Genomic DNA, 25,781 nt, shown 5'->3' with positions numbered 1-25,781 from the left:
TTATCAACAAGAGGACTCCACAAGTGATTACAAAACGACTACATCGCAAACAACAACGGAAATGCTAGGGTTGTGTTGGTGTGTGTGTGTGTGTGTGTGTGTGTGTGTGTGTGTGTGTGTGTGTGTGTGTGTGTGTGTGTGTGTGTGTTGCCTCCTCCAGGGAATGCTGTGCAGAGGCGTGACTGTGACTGTGTGTACATATGACAGATGGAGCCACACTGAAGGACGGGTAGGGGGGGAAAAAAAGAGAAGCTGTTAGGGTGAAATGACAGGGATGGAGGCGAAAAAAAAGGGTCAAAATTAGAAAACACATGCTTGCGTGTGAAAGGTGCAAAAACAAAATGGCTGAGAAGAACAATATCACAAAAACAGCCAGGAATGGGAAAAGTGTTAGCGTGTTAAAATCCCTATTGAAATGCCTTAGCGCTTTTAGTACTCGCGTCCTCTATTGCATAGTATCAGCTTCTAGCATGTTAGCATTTTATTAAACATGGTATTTGACAGGGAAGGACGTATAAATACTTATCGAAGGGCCTCCAGGCTTTCTATACTCTGGTTGTTGCGTATAATAACCGTATGTCCATTCCATAATGATAACTTAGTCGAATTTTTTCACCAATGTAATTATGGTTGAAGCAGCAGATAGATAGAATCTTTAATAAATGGTCTAGAATTGAAATAAGGTCAGCTTGTTAGCATGCTTTACGATAGCATACCAACTGGTATGCTAGAAGTTGATCACATTTTATATCATCATCAGACTACAGGGTAGGATGTAAAATCCTTATCGAGCTGCCTTAGCGCTTTCTGTACTCAGGTTGCTATCTTTGCCATATTTTAGAATACCAATCGATAGCATTTTATTATATCCCATTAGAAACAGTAACCTACCTGACGGAAGGGCAAGATGTAAAATTCTCACCAATATTTTCTACTCAGTTTGCCATTGTTGCTATGTTACTGTTAACAGGTTCACATTTTATAATACCAATTGCTAGCATTTTATCAACATTAGCACTTTCTATACTTTGGTACCGATTTCTGTATCATGCCATATGTTAGAATGTCAACGTACATCAATAAAATAAAAATAAAAGAGCAATGATGATGACATTTCCGAATGAACAATACTGAGCTCTTAAAGAAGAAAAAAATAAAATAAAAAAAATAATAAAAAAAAGAATGTCAACGTACATCATGTTAGCATATTGTCCATTTTCATTTGGGATAGTACCCGGCAACATAGAAGGATGTAAAATCCTCTTGGGACCTTTTGGCGATTAGCAAGTTAGAATTTTGTCAAATAAGATTTTACAAGGAACAATGTAAAATCCCATCAATTGAAATACCAGGCAGCATGTAAAACCCTTCAATCTGTGTTAGCATTTATTGTACATCCAAATCACATTCTTGCCATATGTTAGCGTAGCAACTGGTAGCATTTGCTCACGCCTCAGTCATTACAACTTGAAACACGGCAAAGGACGCTTAGGAAGGAACATGGATTCAATGTGATGAAGCAACCTTTTGTGCGGCATCGGGAAGGGGTGGTGGTGTTGTGTGCTTTGTGTTGGTCGGCCCCCAACTGGGCCTGTCTTTGGAAGGACTGAGACTCCCTGCCAGGTGGCAGGTTGTGGGCACTGGCAGCGGGCACGCACACATGTTCCCAAAACAGGATTAACACCATACACTTACATCCTCTCTCTACCTGTAATGTAATGAAAAGATCCCTAATACGTGAAAGGATATTTGTCAAAAAAGGGAAGAAAGTGAGAGAAAATAGGCCAGCGTGCCTAGCGAAGCTTCCACATGACTTTGATTGAGGATGAGATAACGGAGCAGAGCTTTTCACGAGGTCGCCTTTGCAATGCGTGTGATTCACCCCATCCAATTTGTAGACAAACTCAGCTAAACTGAAAGGCAAACAAAAACTAAATGTTCTCCCTAGAGGATTAAGTTTGCATTTTGCTGTGGGTGTGTGTTCCCACTGAGATCCACTTTCAGGGGTTTTGTGAATGATTGTACCTTTAAATCTTCAAGGAAAATGATAAGAATTAAAGTGGAAGTCAGTCCAGGCAAATGGCAAATATCTGAAAAAATTAACAATTTCAGGAATTTACAGATAATTCCTCAAGGAAAATAAGTGAATTAAAGGTGGAGTCAAAAAGTATAGCAATAAAAGTCTGTTGTTTTTCTCTATTTATAATGTTTGTGTTTAGAAAATGACACTTAACGATTCTTGGAGATGTACACATTTGACAAATTTAACTTTAATCCTTCAAGGAAGTAATCTGAATTAAAGTTAAAGACAGAATAAAAGTATACTCGATAAAGTGTGCAGTTTTTGTCTATTTATGGTGTTTGAAATTCAAAAAAGTACACGGTTTACCAACATTCCTTAAATACATTAAGCAAATGATCAGTTTTCAAGTTGACAAGAGTTCAAAAGTATACAAGTTTTACTTTTGTTTTTGAAGTTTGTGTTCAGTAAATAATGGAAGAAAATTGCTCTTGAATGTAATTAACTATCATTATTCATTCCATAAAATGATGAGAATTTAAGTTTTGAAAAATACTTACATATAATAAGTATTACTAATACTAATACTTTTGCCCGTAAAAAAGAAATAATCCCTTCGAAAATTAGCACATTTCATCAATTTGCCTCTAATTCTTCCAGGCAATTACAAACTTTAAAGTTAAAGTTCACCTTTAAGTGCAAGTAATTGAAGTACAAGTTGACGTCTGTTGCCAGGGCTTGAAGAAAGTAGCAAGCAAAAAAAGAGGCTGTGTACTAAATGAAAGGACGTTCTGCGGATGAGCGAGGGCGGCTCGGCTCCACTTCAACCGAAGCAGCAGCAGCAGCAACAGAAGACGAAGCGTGATGATGAAAGGCCACATTCATAGCCAGCGACAACAAACGGATTCTTTCGCAACCGAGGACAAAGGGCGGCAAAGGCGGAGTGTGGAAGACCCCAAAACACTAGCATGTCGCTAAAATCTCGCGGACAAGGCGTGACCGTGAGAACAGCAACTAAAGTAAAACACATACTTTGCAACAAGCATGAAGATGCACACTTGCATATTCATTTACATGTTGAAAAATGTCAACCAAACTACTTTGAAAGTGGCATTCTTTCTTTCTAAATGATAAGAAATAAAGCTTGAAAAATTGCTCAACTCATTCACTCGCAGCCATTTTCACTGAAGCAACCCCCTTCGCTCCCGGCTGTTTTACTGGATTTGGACTGACTTTGTAAGGCCCACAGAATATTGTGTTGTATTGCTATAACAACATGGAACCTACCAAAAGAAAGATTAGAGTCTTCTTTCATCAGGAAAAATATTTGTATCGGTTTCCGTTTGGCAGCAATTAGCATTAGAATATAGCTAAGTTTCATCATTAGTCACAAACCTGTTCAAAACACTGGGGAAAAGAGCTTGTTGCAACATGGCCCTGGCTGATCTCTTATACTCTGCTGCCACCTGCTGGCCTGTTTTTCCCCCCTAATAACTACCATTGCTTTAAGCGACCTCTTCAAATTAGAGGCTGCATCAAAGCCTTCTGTATCTTCTTCTTTTCCTTTCGGCTTTTCCCTTGAGGGGTCGCCACAGCGAATCAGTTGCCTCCATCTAACCCTGTCCTCTGCATCCTCTGCTCTCACACCAACTACCTTCATGTCCTCTTTAACTAAATCCATAAACCTTCTCTTTGGTCTTCCTCCAGACCTCCTGCCTGGCATTTGGAAACTCAGCATCCTTCTACCAATATACTCACTATATGTCCTCTCCTCACAGCCACCTTCTGTATGCTCTAGTATAAAACAAACAAACGTATAAATACGTTTTTGGGACCATTGTAATGTTTAAAATGGAATCTTTTTATACGCTTTTGGGAGCATATGAGTTTAATATATTGTAATTTTGAAAATAAGAAAACATCGCATTGTAGAAATGATGCTCTAAATATGTACACTATCTAAAAGTATCACAATGTTGAAATTCCAACGGTGAGGAAATGATTAATTCTATTTCCATTATTCTTCAAATTTCAGGGCTAAAAAAAAACTCTCCAACTATCTTTTTTTTAATTGCCGCAATGTGCTAATTAGCGCCGTTAAAACATGTCAGCCTTCATTAGCGCGAGTCTCGTTTCACAGAATTTATTTGCGCAATAATCAACAGACAACAGATTAACCACTGCCCTCATCCTACCTTAACTGCGTGGTAGGCAAACTTTATTATCTATGAACTAGACAAACCTAATTACCTATGCGCTAGACAAATCTAATTACCCGAGATGACTGAATATGGCTGTTGGTGGTCAAGTCACGTACAGATGAATACAGAGAGATCTTCCATCCGTTACGTCCCCGCTAAATTGCGTTACCTGCGTGCTAACCGTCCTGTTCCCATCGGTGGCCTCCACCGTCAGGTTGTAGTTAGACTTCTGCTCGGCATCGAGTGGCCTCGCCACAATAAGGGTTCCGCTGGCCTTGCCCACGTCGAAGCGGCTGTCGTAGTTTCCACCTGGACAAGAGACAAGTGATACCCGTTACAGCATGAAAGGGGGAAAGCAAACGCGCAATGACTCTTATATGAAAGAATGAAAGATATGTCGTTTGTATGCACACAACATTCAAAAGGAAAGATAATTTAGGGGAGGGAGGTAGTGTTTAAACAACACATTTTGGATTAAAAATGGGTACAAAAATATAAAGCGTTTTTTCTGACATTTGTTTACATGACAACGGCGTGTTGGTAGACTGAATACGTAAAATCATGGGGTGCATGTAGTTAAATGTTTTTGGTAAAAAAAAAAGAACATTAACTATACGTGTACTTGTTTATCTTCCTTTCCTGACAAGAAAAAAGGGGGTCATAAAAAACACGCATCTAAAGTCGCATAAAAATCCAATAAGTCAGTAAGAATCTGCAATACCTTGCAAAAAGACGAAATGTTGCACTTTCCTACATAGAAAAATCTTAACAGTAATTTAATATGGCTATATAGTATAATATTATGCATGTAAATATATCCAAAAGTCAATCTGCCATGACTTGTTAAGTTGACATTTTAATAATCTATTTCTTTCATTTTGCTTTGTTTTACCAGGTCCGCATTGCAAATTCATCTGTTCTCAATTTCCTTACCTGGATGAATAAAGGTTAAATAAATACAAATGCCATACACTGTTACACTTCGCAAAAAAATAATGATTTAAGCTGTTAAACAATATATTACTAAATATCTCATTTAGTTTCTAAAACAACGAAAAATCTAAAGCTGCATAAAAATCCCAAGTCAGACTGCAACCATGAGAATCTGCACATCTCGCACGAAGACTATTTATGTTGCGCTGTCCTAAAAAGAAAAACATCAACATAAATTTCATGAGGCTTAGCAAAATATGCTTTAAAATTTGATTGAAGTCAAACTGTGTCGCACAAACACTCTCCTTAGCTCACAAAACATTACCGTACTTGTTTCCTAAAAAGAAGACAAACTTTCCTAAAAAGAAAAGATTAGGGGAAATTCTGAAAAAGGTTCTCTCCATCCTAATATTTTTTTTTTGTCAAACTAACCACTGATCTGAATATATGACTGGATAGCCGATAGCCCATATACGTGCGTGCAAGCCGTTGAAGTCACGGGGCGGCCATCTTGCTCCTCTCATCTCGCGAGCAGACTACTGTATAAACTGTACGGTATACGTACAGATGAGACATATACAGCTCGTAGGCAGTTGGTATAAGGCCGGGGGGGCGGGGTGGGGGGTTTGTGGTGGGGGGGTCACTATTTTTTAACAAGTAAAAAAAATATATTAACAAGTGGACGGTATGTGCTGCTTTGAAGACCCCCTTTTTATTTTATCGCTCAGTTCCTTAAACCCCAATATTAGATTTGGGAGAAGCATCTTTTGTTTAATTAGTTATAATTCTTTAATTAAAAATAATACAAGTTTCCTCTCATAAACACCATTAAGCATATAATTTATACACGTATTTAAGGCAAGTTGTAAAATGTCTGAAGCCATCTTGTTGATGTTTAGCAAATTAAAACATAAATCATGCGGTTTCTACTAAGTACTGTCGCAAATGTTCTCCAATTTGGATACTTTGGATGTATAGGATTGTATGCCGAGAAACGTTTCTAGGGAGGAGCAATATGGCGGCCTCGCGACTTCAAAAGTCTTGACCTATCGGCTATCCAGTCATATATTCAGATCAGTGAAACTAACCGATTCATTGATTGTGTGGTGCAGTGTTTCATTACAGAGTGTCGCTGCCGCCTACAGGCCTGGCATGCACATTACAGTATTTTGTCATGGGTTTGTTGTCATGTAAACCCCCCCAAGACACTCAACACAAGATAAAAAAAAGGATAATACAACATGAAAATAAACAGAAAAGGCGGTGGTGGTGGTGGTGGTGGACAAAAATGAGGCACGATACGACACTGAGCGTATACTGTACACCGTGTCTGCCAGCAGCTACCTTCTGCTGTACAGTTGTGGTCGCAAGCCATCTGAAGGACGTAAAACATCTCAGTGTCCTCTATGCCGCCTTGAAAGCATAACAGCGGATCAAAGAGGAAGGAAAGAAGTAAAGGGATAGTGAGAAGACGGAGTAGAATAAAAAGTGTCACGAAAGTTCAATCTAAACTTGTTTTTGAGGTAGGAAAATGAAACAAGGGATCATAACAAATCAACAAAAGCTACGAGTTATTTTATGTATTTCTGTACTTTCTGTGACTTCCAGTCTTCTCTACTGCAACATGATGATGTCACTGGTCACAATAAATAACTTCGAACGGCGGCTACCTGTGATCTCGAACCACACGGGAACGTCCGACGACTCGGTGGCCACGACGCCCACCATGTGCGCCACGGGGTCGCTCTCCATCACAGAGAAGGAGAAGGGCGACTCCTCGAAGACCAGCGGGGCGGCGTCCTCCGGTATCTCCAGCTTGGGGATCCACTCGATGTGGAGGCGACACGTCGACGACTTCTGAGGGCGCCCGTTGTCCACCGCTTTGATCTGATACAGTCAAGGTAACGATAGTTTATGAGCTTCGGGGTCGACTTATATTGTTTCTTATTTTTCTTATTCATGCTAGACTGTTTTCTTTGTTTTTACATTTTTACAGTTGTTAACATTTTTGAGATAACTGCTTATGTTTTTTAATGGCTAACCTCTTTAAGGTTGAAGACCGAGATTTTTAAGATATAAAAAAAACGAGATCAAGACAAATCATTCCACAACTTTTCCATCATTGACGTGACCTACAACCTGTGGAACAGAAGGGACGTAAAAATAAACTACTAAGATAATGTGGTTGCAAAAGTGTGCGCACCCTCATACTTGGGGATGTGGCTGTGTTCAGAATTGACCAATCACATTGAAACTCATGTTTTGTGAGTCTGTACGTGGCTGCCAACATTTAGAATGCCTCTGATTGACCCTAAATAAAGCTCAGCTGTCCTTGTTGGGTTTGGCTGACATTTTTTTTTTGTATTCTTTTTTACATCAGATAATTTCTTATGTTTCATATAGTGGTCAACTGTATGGTAGGCTATTTATTTTTAGCCCTTTTTTTTGTGATAAATTTCTGACTTTTTACAGTGTTCATTTTAAAGTAGATTTTTAACTAGTGTTCCCTTGTTTTCCGCTGGGGTTAAGTTCCAAAAAATACCCGCAATAAATGAAATCCGCGAAGCAGTTAGCTTTATGTTTTACGATTATTCTAAATGTTTTAAGGCTCTAAAACCCCTCACCACACAATTTATAAAAAAAATTCTTATTGAGGCATTTACATTTTGTCACATTTATCTCTTGTTTAAACATTCTCAATGGTCAAACCTTCATAAATTTTAGAAAATAAGTACATTACTGTAAAAAATAATGCATGCAAAATTGCACAAAAAAAAAAGAGACCGCGGAAAGTGAACCGCTTTATAACACTGTATTATAATTTTTTTTTACACTTACTAACAGTGATTGACGGTTGATGTAAGACCCCTTTACTGTATTTATGTTGAAAAAATGGGTTGATTTTTCTTTGTTTTTACATTGGTTAATGTACAAGAGATAGCAGTTTCTTTAAGGTAGATAGTTTTTTGTGTTTACTGTTTGGGGTTCAACAGTGATTACACCTTCTTAAATTTTATAGGGGTTAACTTTTTTCTCTGGTAGACTGTTTTTACAGTGGTGAACTTCTTGAAGGTAAACCAACTTTTTCTTTCTTGAGATTATTACCACTGGTCACTTAGGACAATGAAAAACACCAAAATTTGCACTTATTGTAAGTCATTTTTGGGGACTATGTTCTCCCGGGTAAAGTTATACACAGCATATGCAGTCGATGTGGACATTATAGTACAATATTCTAATATATATGGGCGACACACAGGTGATTTATTGTCATATGGATTTTTCGTTTTATGGAGAGATTAAAGCAGGGAAGAGATTGACAGCAAAGACAATCTTTCTTGTGCCGTATCTCCCTGAGAGACTCTCGCGGCGAGGGCGCCTGTCTCCGACTTTCAAAAACTCACCGTGAGGATGTCGTACTCCCCCGCCGACGAGAACTTCTTGGATGACACGGCCCCCGTCTTGGGTTCGATAAAGAACTTGCCGTGCTCGTCGCCCTCCTCTATGCTGTACGAGATCTCGGCGTTGGCGCCGTGGTCGCGGTCAGAGGCGATGACCCGGTACACGGGGTCCCTCCTGGCGGCGGGCCGCTCCTTTTCAGGAGTCCGCTCGCGCTCGGGAAGCTTGATCTTGTAGATTTTCTCCAGGAACAGCGGACGGTTGTCGTTCTCGTCCAGCACGCGCACGATGACGCGGACCGTGGTGGATTTGGCCGGAACGCCGTGGTCGCTGATGGTGATCTGGGGGGGGGGGGAGATGATCAGAATATCACACCATTTTGCATAACTGGGGAGCTTTTAAGGTGGAAGCACTGACAATTTTGTACCAAATGGAATCATATAACTTTGGGCACATGGTGAATGGGCAGGTGTTGTAATTTGATTCACGAAAAATATTAAGTGTGTCAAAATGTTATTTTTTTGGGTCAATGACAGAAAATTCAAAACAAAAATGTAATTTTCTACAAACATTTATGGCTCATTCCTTTATCTATGATATCACAAAATGGTAATAAATGTCTTTCAGAAGATGGCTACTTCCTGGTTAACTAATTTGCTCCCAAAAACATATAAATACGTTCTATTTTAAATGTTTTAAGTGTCCCAAAGACGTATATTTATATGTTTTTATGTATTTTTATGCTAGAGCATACAGAACGCTTTGTGCAGCCTTAACTGCAAAGAACGGTTGAAGAAATGGTAGTTATTAGAAAAATGGCCAGCAGATGGCAGCAGAGTAAAAGTGATCAATCAGGGCCATGTTGAAAAAAAAGCTCATTACTCACATTTCTAAATAGATTTGTGAATAATAATGAAACTTAGCTATATTCTAATGCCAATCGCTGCAAAACCGAAACAGATGGAAATATTTTTTTGCCTGATGAAAGAAGAGAGACTAATCTTTCTTTTGGTAAGTTCCATATAGTAATAGAACACAATATTCTGTGGGCCTTGCAAAATCACTCAAAATCCAGTAAAACAGCCGGGAGTGAAGGGTATTGCTTCTGTGAAAATGTCTGGGAGTGAATGAGTTAATATAGGATGACCCATGAAGGATGGCTTTGAATTCTGGTTTCGACTCATTCATGCCATAGTGACTCAACAGCAAGAAAAAAAAAAATGGGGGGGAAAAGTGGTCTACAAAATAGTATGCGTTATCCCCTCACAAATAAGTTTGTGAAATTCCCTAATGTACTTATTTTGTTAGCACGCTACTTCTTGGTTCATGGAAGGGTTTATATTTTGGCCCAGGTGTGGACTTTAGCATTATAATTGTCAAAGTGGTAAAGATTTTGACTTTCACACAAAGAACAGATGCAACTTTATGTGTCATTAACGAGGCTTTTACGAGGGGAATTGAAAAAAAAATTGTCGTAGGACAATAGAGCGACAGTAATGCTGGCAAGAGATGCCGCAAGGGCACAACAAATGTCGCCGCCGTTAAGAAGCATCTGCCAGCCACACACCATTTACTAGCATCATTTCAATTAGTCTGCTAATGTAGTTGTTTGGGGCGTCTGCAGATGTCGGCCAAAACACACCATTGATACAAGCCAATGACTCTCTCGAGAAGGATTGGCCATGCATTTCGATTAGCTGTTAGCGTGCAACACCGTGTCCACTGATAACGTTGGGAATAAACCTGGGCTAATGTGACAAATTAGTGTTGAAGACGAGATGTTAATTGAATACTATTATGTTTTTTTTTTTTTTAAAGGACTATCAAATGACTTTGCAGTAACAGACTCCCACAAATTGATCTTCTACTTTTTACCATTATGTTGTGTTGTTAGCAAGCTAGTAGCAAGTAACAGTAACAGTGTTGGGGGGAAACACATGAAAGCAACATTAAGGAACTTTCAAATGGACAAAGTCAGTAACGTTATGCCTGAAGGAAGACCACGTTTCTCACGAGGACAAGCGCATTGCGTCATTTTTTAGCTCACGACATTCAAATTGACTTTCGTATTGTAGCGAATGGGTATAGGGGGAAGTGATGTATGCCATAAAGCAGTCAGCACATTTGTAGTTCTTTGTGTGTGACAATGTTCCTAACATCCTCCTCAAAGTTGTTTAGTGCCATTAAACTTGTTATAGACGCCCTCAGGCCATGGCAAAGGTACCATTCAACTAGTTTTAAGTTTTATCAGAAGAGTTATGAAAATATTTTATTAAGGTTGAAAAGTTCCTTAGTGCTACTTTAATGGTAAAAACCAACAACATTAATGTCGACTGTTTTATTGTTTTTACCGGTCCACTTCTTTAAGGTAGACTTTGTTTTTATTGTTTTTGCAGAGTTAGGCTAACTTCTTGAAGGTAGACTGTTTTTTTTATATATTAAATTGACCAGGTTATTCTTTTTATAGAGATGAGCTCTTTTAAGGTGGGCTGTATTTACTGTGGTTAAGGTTTTATTTTAAATAGCAGATTGTTTTATTCTGTTTTACAATATAAATATATATATATATATACTTGTGCGCCTTAGTCATACATATGAGGTCATTGCATCACGTAAGGGTGCGTATTTGCACTCAGGTAGTGATCTACTTTGTGCTAAAGGCACACTGTGTAAACCCACTGTTCACAGCAGATGTTCGCCCTCGCTCCTCCTTCCCTTGTCTTCCTCCCCCCTTCTGTTGTTTCTTCTTTCCACTCTTCTTGGTCCAGGGACCTGATTCCTTAGCATGCCCCGGCATGTCCCACTTTGCTGCTCGCCCTCCCCCAACCTCTCCCATCCAGACTGACGAGGAGCTGGCCTTTCTGCTCTCTGTCTTTTACACCCAGGCATACAAAGCTACCAACCCCCCACGCGCCACCAATCGCCTCTCTCGTAATAAAAGGTATAGCCCCCCCCCCCCGGTCCGTGTTACCCACCCCCCTCTGTGTGTGTGAATGGTTTTACAGGGTCGTGAAAGTGCAGTGTGAGAAAATGGCTTCCGGATTCCATCGCGCACACACCTTAGGTCATCATGGTAGCGCATGAACCTAAACGTGTTCCTTTCATCTCTTTGAACTCTACAATGTGGAATTTGGCCCAAATTTGTTGGGGGAAAAACGAGCCTCTAAAGTAACACTAAACTTTGCAAGAGTTCAGCTCACTTCAGTGAGCATCCAAGGCTACGTTCACTATTGTTAAATACATACTTTTTATGCGCCTGTTCACATAATTACAAAAACAAATGATATTGGAACACATCTGTGATGTGACACACATGTGCACAAAGAACGACGTTAAAAAAAAAGGAAGAAAAAAATCTGCGCCGTCACCTGGCACAGTGTTATGTTATAATTTTTACAACACATTTGTTGAGTTAGAATTTTTTTTTGGTTTTGAAATGTTTTAACTTATTTAATATAGATTGTTGTGTTGTTTTTCAGTGGTTAACTTGTTGCGTTTAACAGCAGCTAACTTGTGAGTGTTTTTCAGTTTTTGCAGTGGTTGATCGTTTTAATTTGTGCATTTTACAATGATGAACTTTTGTATTTATTGTTTCGATGTACACTTTGTATTACAGTCGATAACATCTTTAAGGTTGACTCTTTCATTGCTATTCCAGGGGCTAACTCCTCATTACACCGCTTTACACTTGCATGATAATTCCTAACGTTAATGTGTTTTTCTGTTTTTGTTGAACCATTTCTGTTGGCAGCAGTTAACTTCTACGCTAGTATCGAAATGTGGCTACAAAAAATTCCTGTGTAGTCGCCGATTAAACTGATTACTTCCACCGAGACTCCACTGCAGATCAAATCGTTATATGTCATTGTTTTTACAATGCATATTCATGGTTATAAATGGCGCGAGTCAATTTATGTCCAACCTACCGCATCTTACGCATTCTACTTGGCCTCTTGTACCTTTGTTTTAAAACACCATTTTTTAGCATTGTGTGTGAAAATTGCTATTGAACTCCATTCTACAGCTGTAATTGAAACATGTAACACAATCTGAGGATGAGAACTAAAGCAGCTCAAGCAGCAGATGTACGAGCAGCTGAACGCCGCCGCTCCCGACTGTAATTAAAAGCCAGAGAAGAAGAAAAAAAAAAGGCAATTAAAAATGCTCCATTATCAACTTTGGCTTGTGCGGCGAGCAAAGATGGTGAGGCTAAGGTCAATTAAAAGCCTGGAGTGTAAAACAGCGACGGCAGCTTCCTGGTGTACAAACACACCACACCACCGTTGATGCCTCTCCACCCAAAAAACAAAAGTTCATTGGTTTGTATAATTTATGGCCCTGCTGCCCTATCCTAAGAAGACACCAACCGAAAATTAGATAAAGACTTTTTAGTGTTAACCACAGAATTATAAATGTTTACACATCCTAACCTGGAAAAGATTTGGCTAGCTAGCTAGCGCCTCTCCAGAACTAAAAAAAAAAAAAAGTCTGCCCAAATCTGCCTCTAAGCCAGTTTCACCGAGCATTCAACTTCACGTGACATTTGGTCGGCATGAACTGACTCACAAAATGAAACGACAGCAAGTCTGCCATTTTAACTTTGGTAGCACCCTCACAATAGTCTTTTAAAAATTCAGCCCCCAGTTTTAGAAAGCAACGGGAAATTTCATAACCAGATATTAGCTTTTAAGAGCTGAACCACAAAAAAAGATTCAACAATTCAAGCTATAAAACAAACTGAAAGTTTGCCATTTTGGAATGGCAGTGCCCACCAGAATATTTAGGAACATGAAATTCAATAGCCATGTTGATGATGAGCTGCTCCCACCCCCCAAAAAAAAATTACCTCAAGAACCCATTAAACAAACAAACAAACAAACAAACAAACAAACAAACAAACAAACAAACAAACAGGAAGTCAGCCATTTTGGTTTGGTAGCACCCTGACAATTTTGTTTTCAAATTCAGCCAACCAAGACAGATTCACACAGCAATACGAAGAATGAGTATACCCGCAAAAACGCTTAACAACTCATTTCCCAGAAGGAACAGGAAGACTGCAATTTTGGTTTTGGAGCGGCCATTTTGGATCTGTAGTGCCCTTTAGAATTTTGGGAAGATGCAGCCCTTAAAAACCGTTTCGCTAAACAACATGAAACTTAACAGCCTTACCTCAAGAATGTGCTCGTCCTGCTGCTCCCTGTCCAGCTTCCTTGACGTCGTCATAACGAGGCCTGTAAGTGAAAAAACAACAACAAAAAGAACACGTCAATAACACACTTTATTCCGAAATAATGGAAAACAGCACAAAAGCTTAACTATAACTAACTTAACTTACTATAACTTAACCATCTATAAAATAATGACAGTGGTAGGAGTTAAAAGATTTCCCGCCGTTAAGAACATTTTGTTGAGGGCAGCTGTCAAACAGACGTGTGAAATGTCGCAAAGGCTCTCAAAGACCAGCCCAAATAGCTCAGCTGGTTAGCGTTTAATTCCCATGCAAGCTGAACAAACAAGACACTAAAACCGTCTAAAAATGGAGACGAGACACAACAAAGTTTTAGTAGTTTTTTTGCGCTCTGAGTAAAAAAAATCAAAACGATACTGTTTTTTTTAGTTTAACAAAATGGAGAAACAAAAACTGTCACTTTTTTTTTTACATGTGTTCAACGGTTTCACCCCTTGAGTAGATGAGACCTTACCCTAACATTATTCTCTCCTAATCACAGAGTAAATTTACAGACAAACAAACGAACAAAAATCTTTTTTTCATTTTTGTTCGAAAACAAGTTGCTTTTTTTTTTTGCCATTTTGATTTATCATGGAATCCTTAACTCCTGCTAGAAAATGCAAATACTTGATCCCATCCATATAACCGGAACGTTCATGCAATGCTAACATCCAAACAAACACACACCAAATATTCATTTCCTCGTCGCCGTTGTAATCACAAAATAGTTGATTAGTACAAACCATTATAAGTTAATGGTTCATCATCAATGTCTAATCCTAACGTTATATTCCTGAAACCAAAAGAACGGGAAAAGAATCAGGCACATATTTTGATATTTGTTTGAGAAAAATGTTCTCTTTTCTACAGTTGATTTACGATGGAAAATTACCACCGCCCCCCACCCAACCCCCCGCAAAGAAGCCAAATGGTACATTCCATGTACTTAAATCTTAACATAATCCCCCATGAATCTGAAAATAGCCGGCTATCTAACATCCAGATTGACAAAAGAACAAAAAAAAAGTTTCGCAATCAGGTTTACTCATTTCCAGCGACTGCCTCATTCTTGTCATAGCACACTTTCTGATTGCAGAAAGTGCCTTTCCGCCTCATCTACTGGCTTTTTTTTTAAGGCACCTTTTGCCAAAAAGCTAAATAAAACCAGCGAGTCTTAACCCATTGACAAACATGCAGACAGAAGGGGAAGAAAATCTGCTTAAACGGCGACGTTCTCAGCGACATCTCGTGCTCGTCCTGCCAGCGTTAATTGCACCCAAACCCAGAGTAGACGAGCCAGCTCGGACCGCACCAAGAGCTGCCCCGTCGCCGCACCGCGACCCGATTAGCATCAAGCGAAGGATTTCCGAAACCCCAAAAGCCAGCGAGGAGCGCGAGGCCCACAACTTACGGTTGCCCAGAAATAGTCGCAGGCTCAGCACTGCAATTAGGAAAACACAAGTCGGCCACTCAAGCTACTTTTCCATTTTCAGACTTTCCTTTTTGGCTCTTTTTAATCTTAAACATAAGACTACTGATTTTCATTCAAGTTAAAGAAAGAAAAAAACATATATAATTTCCACTCTAACAACAGGAAGAATGAATCTTTGTTATACAATTGAGAATTTCAACCCTGATGTGATGGCACCAATAAAGCATCCAGTTAGCTGTCCAAGGAGAAGCGCAAATCTTTACGTTTTCAATCTCATACACAGTAAAAATTATTGTTCTCCACAAGAAAAGGTTACATTGAGAGACATATTTCCTAATCTCACAAGAATAAGGTTTTATTTAAAAAATAAATATTTAGGAAAACTTCGTAATATAATGACAAACATTTTTTGTGGGAGAGCACTCATAATCAAATGAGAATAAAGTATGATTTTTTTTCAGGGTTTAAAAAATAACACTTAACCTTACAAGAATAAATTCATGACACGGGGAAAAAGATGCACTTTTTTCAGAGAATGAAGTCGTAATGTTACTAGAAAAACTGTAGCATTATGCGTAAAAGTCACATTTGTTGTTCTAAAAAAAAATGGATAAGAATGATGCGAGAAAAGTTATCTCTGTAATTGTAAATAGGAAATCTTGGGAAAATAGTCATAATTTAAAGAATAAATGTGAAAAAGTGTGACTGTGACTTAGAAAAAAGAAATCATTCTCAGATCTCATTTCAAGCATGTGTTATAAGCCGAGTAATAGCCAAAGTATGATATGGAGAAACACTTCTTTTTGGATGTTTTGGCATTCTACATCTTGTCCTGGTTTTGTTGCACATGTTGACAGCAAAGCGTAAAAGCTCGGGATGCGCGGCCAAGCCGTACATCTTAGACAATACTTTCATCTATTTAAACAGCCTGAAAGTTTGATTCCTATTTGGCTTTATTGGACCTAAAATGAATACTTGCTGAACAAAACCGGTCCTTTCATGCAAAGGATACGCGGCTGATCCGGAAAACTGGAAAATTATCGGGTTGACGAGCCAAAAGCAGTCCGCACTTCCAACACGCAGACCTTCCTTTTGTCCCGACGCACAAAAAGCCGTCGCAAGGCGTGGGCCGAGGAGGGTTGACGGTAATTATAGCTGTGATAGTCGGGCTGAGGGGCGGGGAAAAACAACAACGGCCAAGCAGCAGTGAAGTTCTGTCCTTCCGTGAAAATTGGACAAGCAATTTGTCATTAGGGATGCAGACGGGACGCCTGCATTTAGGATCAAATGTGGCAGAAGAAAAGTCAGAATGTTATGAGGAAAAAGTCGAATAAAGTTGACATTTTATGAGCATCATTGACACAAAAAAAGTTAGATTTTTTTTCTCCAAACAGTAATACCATATCTAATCTTTCAAGAGTGAAATCATAATGTTACTAGAAAAGTCGTAATGCGATTTTACAACAACAACAAAAAGTGTTGGTTTTTTATTGAGAAAATGTCCTGATCTGAGAATAAAGTTGAAAAGTTGCGAGAAAAGTCAATAATGACGCAAGAACAAGTGAGATTTTTCAAGACAAAAGGTTGTTAGTTATTAGTTAGTTAATATTTACTAAATATCTATATTAATGGACATGAGGTGAGTTGTAATATGAATAAAGTTTTTTTTTTTTGGAATAATCTTGTGTTAGTAAAACGTTACAAATTTTATTTTTGAGAATGTTTAAAAAAAAATAGTTTTAAGAAAAATGCTTTAATCCTATGAGATTAAACAGGTAGCTGTGAGAATAAAGTCACAGTTGTAAGGAAAAATTGTGATAAAAAAACAGGAAACAACAACGTAAGTAAGTAAATTTAAAACGTTAAATTTTTTGCCGTCATCTTGTGGGAACTGTAGGAAATTACTCGCACATTTTCCATTTGCAGAATGCGATGTTTTCCCAAAATCCATCATATGACAATATAATTGTAACGACGGGTATGATTTTATAAGATTTTTTTTTCCTAATCTAGGTGGGAAAGGTGGTACCGTTTAGAGAATAAAGTCTCATTATTAAGAAAACAAGTAACTTGCAACGCTATAGGGCACAAACACTAAAGGCACATTAAACAGTATCATATTTTTGTCCCCCAAATGTATAGTCATTGCTAATTAGCCAGTTAAGAATAAAGACGCATTGGTATGAGAAGTGAGAAAAAGTCACAAAAAAGTTGTAATATTCAGTTCATTTCCAGCTGCTCTTTCCTCTGACGGTGTGATTGTACTTTGACCTGCGGACAAAAGCCAGGAGCAGCAGGAAGTTGTTGGCGTTATCCTTTCCCTATCTCACTTCCCGTGATAATGGATGCATCTCTGCTGAAAAGGTAACAATGAGAAGAATCGCATTTCCCCTTCCTTCTCCTGAATCCAAACCAATGTGACTCCCAACTACACACCTTAACAAATGTATGGTAGAAACACAAAATAAAATACATCTAAATATGAAATATAATCAAACATGAAGTGAATAAAAAATGTCATTAGCACATGTATTTAGGTTTTTAGCATTAAGCTAGTGTACTTGTCAGTTACGTGGTTGTTAGGGGTGTGAATTGCCGAGTACCTGGCGTTTCGATTCGTATCACGATTCATAGGTCACGATTTGATTCGATTAATCCCGATACGAATCTATAAATTGATTATTGCGATTTTTCTAAAAACTCAAATTTAGAAAATACTCATCAGTAAACTTGTACATGTACACTGTAAGATTTGTATGAAAATGTATTTATTTATCTGAAAATTCAGGTTGCAGTCTGTTTCATGTTTGAACAGCAATGAAATCAAATATTAAGGCTTAATGTTCCATTAATATAACATTCTTCCACGCTTAATGTGTAAATCCTAACCCTAAGTAAGACGTTTTGTTGACTATTCCCATAAAATATTGATGTTTAAAAATCCATTCGGCAATTGTGCGCTGTAATATCGCGATATATTGCCGAATCGATTTTTTCTAACACCCCTAGTGGTTGTATAAGTCATTTTCTTTGTTGTATGGTTAGTTTTATAGTAAACGTCAACGGGCGGTGGCAATAAACAGTAAGTCGACCTTTATATTTCTAAATAACACGTGAGGAAAGCAATGTAAATGTGTAGCCGTGACACTTTAAATCTTATGCAACCCTGTGGAGTGTGTGGGGAGTCCCTGCCCTAATTTATCTTGCATGGGTGCAGCAGTAAGTGTGATAAGATTGTCATCCGGCATTAGTGACAAAGCCCACAATCTCTTTCCCGTGTTTGGCTTGGTAACCATCGCCAAGCAAACAGGTGCCGTTCAATGTCCAACAACGACCTGCCACCGTCGTTCCAAAACAGCGCACGCCATCAAATGTGGGCGAGCGCCATTGACAACCTTTAATAAGTGCGTTGATCAATCTTCCATGAAGAGAAAATACAAGCAGACAGCAAGTGGGATGCTTTGACTGAAGTATACATGAATCAAGTATGCGTGCGGGGGATTCAAAATGAATGCTTGTCCGCCCATCACAGCACAAATTAAAACAGCCTTGCCCGTACCTCTTTAAGCCACGGGCAGAATTGCCGCACCCCTAACTATGGCAACAAAGTAGAGCAGATTTTTAAATCCCATTTTTTTTAAAGCGCGCACCCCCAATCCCCAGCACCGGAGAACCAAAAACCCAAAGCTTCCATTCTAGCTTTTCCTGCCTCTTTTCAAGTAGCTTCTGAAGTGAGCTGTTTTGTTCCTGGCTTGCAGGTGTTGATTTGGGCAAAAAAAAAGAGCCACTCAAGCATTTGAAGTGTTAAAGCTTCACGTCAGAGAAAGTACATTAGTAGTTTTTATTTACTGGAGTGCCATGAAGAAGACCCAAGCCTTCTGTCAAGTGCCAACCACCACCACGACCACCACCACCCAAGGCGGACGTCAAGTAAAGCCTTTGTGTCTTTGAAGCCTCACGACTGCAGTGGATGAAGGAACACTATAGCTTGTTAGCTTGTTAGCTTGGAACACATGCTGAAGCGGTACACACACACACACACACACGCACACACAAAACATAGGCTTTCATTTATTTTCCCACCCTTTGGTTCGCAAGCTTTGCATGAACGCCAAGACGGAGGCCCCGCACGCCCGACGCACATTTAGAACGTGTCATTATGGGGGGAAAAAAAAAACTTGCATGCAGTAAATTTAAACATATTCACAAACCAGCGGTATGCGGTCGCCGTGTCACGTTGACGCATCACGCTTATACAATTTTGAGTTAAACAATGGCTACAAACAATTATTTGGTTATTAAAATAGTTGTGGATTAATTTGATAATTGATTAGTCGTCGATGAATTAATTGATTTAGTGTCAACACCTACTTTCAATTGGGGCTCATTTGGGTGAATTTCCGTGTAGGAGTTCATTCAAACAAGACTTCAAATTGGATTTTAGGCATCACTTCTTGCGTAATGATATGATCAACCCATATCTACTGGATTTCAGGTAGATTGTCCAAACTACAAAGGCTGATTTGCAGCACAATTTCAGGTATGGGTCTTTGAAACTTGTTTTTGCGTCCTGTTATGCTAGATAAGTCCATCTAATTTCAAAATGAACGGGCACATTTTTCCCAATATTCTAAGCCTCTTTTTTTATGGAATTCAAACTAAAATAGACGACTTCCTGTTTAATTTAAGGCATGGGTCCTTGCTTTATTTACAGTATTTGTCCTGTTATGACGGGCATGTAAACACTAAAAAGATTGCAAGTTAAAGTGTGTAAAAAGTTAACTAATTAACGCATTCACTGCCATTAACGGCTACAGATGTCAAAAATTCATTTTAACAATTTTTTTTAGTTTAACATATTTTTTCCACTTTTGTTAACAATAGTATGAAAACCTAGATTTTTTTTATTGTACATTTAGAACAGATATAAAATTTGTGATTAATCGTGAGTTAACTAGTAAAGTCATGCGATCAATTACAATTAACACATTTTAATCGCCTGACGCCCCTAATTTTTAATAATCTTTTTCTTTTCTTTTTTATTGCGTCAGGCGATTAAAATTTTAAAAATTTAATTAATCACATGACTTCAATAATTAACTCACGATTAATCACAAATTTTATATCTGTTCTAAATGTTACCAATTTTTTTTAGGTTTTCATACTCATTAACAAAAGTAGAAAAAGTGTAAAACTAATAGAAATAGTTCAAATGAATTTTTGACGTCTATAGCCGTCAATGGCAGTGAATGAGTTAATGTAGATAACATGTAGGTATAATAAATCTGATATTGTTTATTAAAATACTAATTAATTTATAACTTGTTTGTTAAAAAAATTAATGGGAAGGAAGAAGACCTTGAAAAAAATAATCGCATATTAAATCGCAATATCGAGGAGGGAAAAATTACAGTCTATCATATCTACAGGGAAAATAGGTTTCCAGCTAAATTTAGCCATGCTTAACATGTTTTTACACGTCTAAGACAGTGATGTTTAAGATGGTGACAGTTTGTCTCTGGAAGAAGTGAATTCAAAGGACATGACTTCCTATGGGGGCGCAAGCAGCCTTTTTTCTTTTTTCTGCCTTCCTGACACATTTAATCAGTGACCGACGAAGGGAAAATTTAAGTTAGCGTGCTCTTGCATTAATTACTTCCTCCGTCTACTTGGGAATACCCATGCACGAGTTATGCCAGGATGGTTTGGGGAGAGGGCGGCGCGCTAGTAACGACGCTCTATCCTTATTTGGTCAGAAAGTTCACATTGGCAGTAGTAACCAAAATAACTCTGCAGCTTGTGTTGATGCGACTACCTTTGGGAGGAGGGAAAAGACCACACACAAACACGCACACACACACGCACACAAAACTGACAAAGTGTAGAGCGCACGGGCGAGTTCATAAGAAGCCGATGAAATATTAATGGTCACGCCATTTGCAAAGCACCGCATGAGATAAGGCACTTTTAGAGTGGAGAGAGGACTCCCTTAGGCACTGCCCAAGTAAAAAAAAAAGTCAATTGCCTTTTTATTTTCATAAATTAATAGATGTGAATTATTCGCACAGGCATGTTAATGTGACTTTAGGTGTAATATGTGCGAATTTATAATCTAACTTGGGACCCCCGCAAAAAAAAAAAAAAACAGTCTGGAAAGTTATACTGCTGTAAATTTTTGATAAGATATTAATCATTTAACAATTAAGAATTGTCCAAATCATCGGAATGTCAGTCTCTCAATAGTAAATGTCCTCAGATTTCTGTTGCAATACACAAAAACAAACTCATTATATTTGTGTGTTTTTTTAAAAATAAGACGTTTGCAAACATCTGTTGTTACTTTATAGTACGCAATGATGAACATTTTTGCCCATTTTCTGGCATGATACAGACCCATCCAGCATATTAACACAAATTACTTTTTACATTTTATTTCCAAATATCGAATATTTGGTACATTAAGAAAGGTGTAAAACCTTAAGTTGAAAAAAAGAAAGAAAGAAGATTCTTGTTCAGTTTTAAATCCTCTTCATAAATCACAGTGTTTTTAGAACAGGCCCATAGGCGGCTCACGCTGTCCTTGGGGCTAACTAGTACCTGTTGTCATCATGTTTTTTCTTCTTTAGGACAATGCAACATAGGAAAAAAGCATCCATGTATGCTCTCATCTGGCCTCCCCAATTATCTTCAAAGAAGCAACTTGTTTGAGTCCCCACAAAAAATGAAAAGAAATGCTCATTACCAATAACATAAAATTTGAGTAGTAATTGAAACCTTGACTTTTTAAAACCGCGATAAACCTTCAAACCTGTAATCGGCCCATGCCTTCATACAGCCCTGGACAAGGTTCGCAGACCACTATGAATCCATGACCCCCCCCCCCCCCCCCCCCCCCTAAATCTCCCCTGAAAACCAACAGCAGTATTACCTGTCCGGGAATTGATGGCGAAGAAGCCTTGTGGGTTTCCGCTGGTGATCCTATAGCTGAGCTTATCGCTAGACTTAGCATCCGGGTCCAGCGCATCTATCTGGATGATGGATACGTCCCTGGGGGAGTTCTCCATCACGGAGGGGTAGTAGACGGGTTCCGACGCTTGCGGCGCATTGTCGTTGACGTCCTGCACTTCGATGTAGACCTCCACGAAGGCGGACAGGGGAACCACACCTCGATCCATAGCGTAGACCGTCAGCCAGTAGTGGGGAGTTGTCTCGTGGTCCAGCAGCTCTTGCGTTCGGATGATACCTGAAGAAACGAGAGCACAGCGTGAGTTAAGCCGCAGCAATCTGGGAAATTTTCGGAGCTGGAAGAGTTTTTTCGTGTTTGTTGCAAATGTAGTTTTTGTTTCCGTTTTTTTAAATTAATTAATATACGTACCAAATCTTTTTTTGTTTTTTTTGGATCGGTCATAATATTTTGGGATAATTTCACAGCAATGTTTTTTCCTCGTAAACTTTTCATGATAGTTTGCATTGAGTGCCCTATGTTTTTAACTTTTAGCAATTTTATGCAAATGTATTTTTTTTATTGTAAAATGTAGTAATCTTCAGAACGAATTTTAAAACTAAGTAAAACCTTCGTATTGCCCAAGGTATTTTTTCTATCACTATGTTTTAACAATAAAAATGAATTCGACAAAATACCTTTAATCTTGCACAAAATACTTCAGAGCTCAGTCCAGCAAGAATTGAAAATTTGGCAAAACGTGCAGATTTTGCTTTATGTAAGTTTTTTTGTTGCTTAAATTACTATTGTTTTTCCAAGTCTTAATTTCATCTTACTTTTACACTTGCATCGTATATTACACAGACATCCACACTTTAAGATTTGGAATGCATTGTTTTTGTTGAAGCGGAAAATAAAAAGATCACAGAAGTTAGGTTTAGGTGTCAACATGCTATAGTATCAACAACAGGCCTGTAGTTTGCTGTTTACATTATCTGGCAGGGAAGGTTGTTTTACTGCCATGCGGGGGCGACGGTCTTCAGCTGAGCAAACAAAAGAGCTTTCAAGCTACCACGTGAATTGCACCCACTGACATTGGTGTCAACTGGAAAAAAAGGCTAGTGGAGGATGGGCACCTCCAGGAAGTTAAAGAAAGATGAAGTAGTGAGTATGGACTTTTTTTTTCTAGGGGGGGGGGTAATATTCCGAAAGAAAAACTCGCAAATTTGCTACTTTATAAAGTGGCAAATTTGCGAGAAAAAAACTCTGAAACTTTGAAGCGTTAGGTACTGCCAGCGACAGACGCCTCACTTTGCAAAGGTCCACACCCTGAGGATCAAGCATTTAAGTTAATTTGTTAAAATGTATATTTACTTGTACATTTATGTTTCCAGAATTTATTTACACATTCATACATTTTGGTAATTTTTTGTCCAGGTAGTTAAATTGATGTGTCAAATCTGTTGCTCTCCGTCATTCACTAGCATTTACCTTAAGTATGCTAGCTTCTGATTGGTTAGTGTTTAGTCAGCTGATAGGGGAATCAGGAAGTGTCGTCACTCTAGCTGCCGTGTATGACGAGTAAAGTTTAAATTAAGAATGAATCAGTATCCATCCTGCCTTTTAGTTTTCATTTTTGATTTTTTTTTCCTCTCGCAAATTTGCCATATATATGCCCCTAAAACGCGGTGCAATTTGGAACTTGGCTAAAATATTGTAGGAAAATATTACACTCAGAAAATTTCACAAAATGGAAAGTGTATGTATAGAGCGTTGGGTTATGTTAGCCTTTTTTGCAATTTTTTTTGTGAAGCTAGTTTTTATATAGGCATTATCATAAGCAAATCTCTCAAAGTCGTAGTATTTGGATTTTCATCCAAATTTAACAGGGGAAAAAAAAATAATTTTTAAGTCTTTTGCGAAACTTTTGTATTTTTCCTTTAAAAAATATATGTTTATTAGATGTTCATCCATGTGGTGAATCAAAAGTTATTGTATTTGAAGAGTAGAACTGCAAATGTCAAAATTGCTCAATGTCGTACAACAAATCTGTCGTACATAATTGCCCATTATGTCAGACAGCATACTTTTTTTTTTTACTAGTATGTTGGAAATAAAATTTGCCTAATGGGGGTTAAAAAAAACACGCACTAAACTCAGACAAAAATGTACAGTATAAATTGAAGGTGACATAAATAGTTTACAGAGGGTGTCGCTTTGTTGACACAGCCTTTTGTTGAATGACAGCAGCCAGGATTTGTAAGTGAGAGCAGACAAATAGTTGTGGCTTCAGGTCATGAAAAGCTGCGGGAGGCTGGTGGGGTGGAGATTTTAGATGAAGAGGTGCAAATGCACGCGCGTAGCATTCTTAGCACGTGTAGCATGCTATGCACAGAAGGTTGGATCGAGTTCAGTGGGGGGGGGGGGGGGGGGCGGACAAACTGGCTTTAATGTATTGAACCTATGTCATAGATGAGTCAATTCATCCACGTCTGCCACACAAGGCCTTTTGTGAGTATTTTGCTAAACCAGTGGTGTAGAAAGTTGCGAAACTTCAATTTTTTATGTTACTGGAGTTAATAGTTGAGGTTCCGTGTCCATGGAAGTGTGGTACAGGTGACACCTGATCCATCCTACCCTGACTGAATAGTTTGCGAACAAAGCACATGAATTCGCACCGTTATCCTACCCCGTTAAAAGAAAAGAAAAAACTGCCTTTAGGCCAGGAGAAAAGAAAAAACTGACAAAACCAGATTTGCTTTCTGCTTCTTTTTGTGCTAGCAGTCCCCGAGGCTTTGTTATTCAAAGTTACCTGAGCTTAGCAAGACATGAACCGTCATGACCTGCAGCCATTTTTTTTGTGTACACTACAGTCGTACACCCACATGTGCGCGCACGCAAAGACACACACACACACACAAACACACACACAAAGGCCTTATTCAAACAAGCCACACGGTTAAGGTAGAGCGAGTCAGGATGAAACAAAAATGCTTCCTTGTTTGCAGCAAGGCATGGGGACCCAGCTTTGAACTGCGCTAATACCGCCAGCCCCCCTTACGTCCCGCATTCCCCGAGCCTCCCCAGGCCTCTCGCTCACATGCTTCCATAAACGAGCCTCGTCTCTGTGCTGCAGACCTGCTGAAACGCTTCACATTCCGCAAGCATGCTGGGAAAAAAAAAGAAAGAAAAAAAAAAGAAAGAAAAACTAGGAAAAAGGCCTGAACTGAGTCCCTGCGTTACCGGGCAACTTTACGTTCTCAAAGGTCCCTTAGACTTCCCAAAAAAGTTCCCAGACTTCTTGCGGCTAAGAGCTATACTTCAAACATAAAGTTTATTCAAATTAATGTCTGTAAATCAAGGAGTAAAAGGTTACCATCTCACAATAAGTTATCATAAGAACTATTATATTAGCATGTTAGCATTACTAGCATTATTATGACCTGTCCTATACCATTATCGGCCGCCCTCCTGCAGCCAATTTACAATCAGGGACGAGAAATGAGAAATTATATGAATACAAAGTTGCCATTAATTTTTGACATTTTTTTAACTACAATCATTAAAAATTCATCCAATAGTACATATTAAATTGTAAATATAGTTCAGCGTTGTTGTAA

At 38.6% G+C, this 25,781-nt stretch overlaps 1 protein-coding gene across 11 annotated transcripts in view; it reads right to left on the bottom strand.

Annotated features, from left to right (window-relative positions):
* The window catches only part of fat1a (FAT atypical cadherin 1a), a 72,317-nt gene that overhangs the window by 35,043 nt on the left and 11,493 nt on the right, over positions 1–25,781 (bottom strand). For 10 of the 11 annotated variants that reach the window (XR_015095830.1, XR_015095833.1, XR_015095832.1 and 7 more), the window contains exons 3-8: positions 22,147–22,461; positions 13,726–13,787; positions 8,559–8,894; positions 6,825–7,041; positions 6,499–6,567; positions 4,391–4,530 (exon numbers count right to left, since the gene is read on the bottom strand). Coding sequence is in view for 7 of the 11 variants with exons in the window: in XM_086083302.1 (XP_085939428.1) it covers positions 4,391–4,530; positions 6,499–6,567; positions 6,825–7,041; positions 8,559–8,894; positions 13,726–13,787; positions 22,147–22,461 (1,139 nt within the window). In the remaining 4 variants the exon portion in view is untranslated. The remainder of the gene's footprint in view (positions 1–4,390; positions 4,531–6,498; positions 6,568–6,824; positions 7,042–8,558; positions 8,895–13,725; positions 13,788–22,146; positions 22,462–25,781) is intronic. The other variant, XM_086083305.1, reaches the window with a different exon arrangement.

The sequence above is a fragment of the Leptonotus elevatus genome, chromosome 8 (genome assembly GCF_054856555.1).
Source record: "Leptonotus elevatus isolate MCC_2025b chromosome 8, RoL_Lele_1.0, whole genome shotgun sequence".
Taxonomy (NCBI): Eukaryota; Metazoa; Chordata; class Actinopteri; order Syngnathiformes; family Syngnathidae; genus Leptonotus; species Leptonotus elevatus.
The sequence above is the reverse complement of the archived record's forward strand: the minus strand, read 5'-3'. Positions and strand labels throughout refer to the sequence as shown.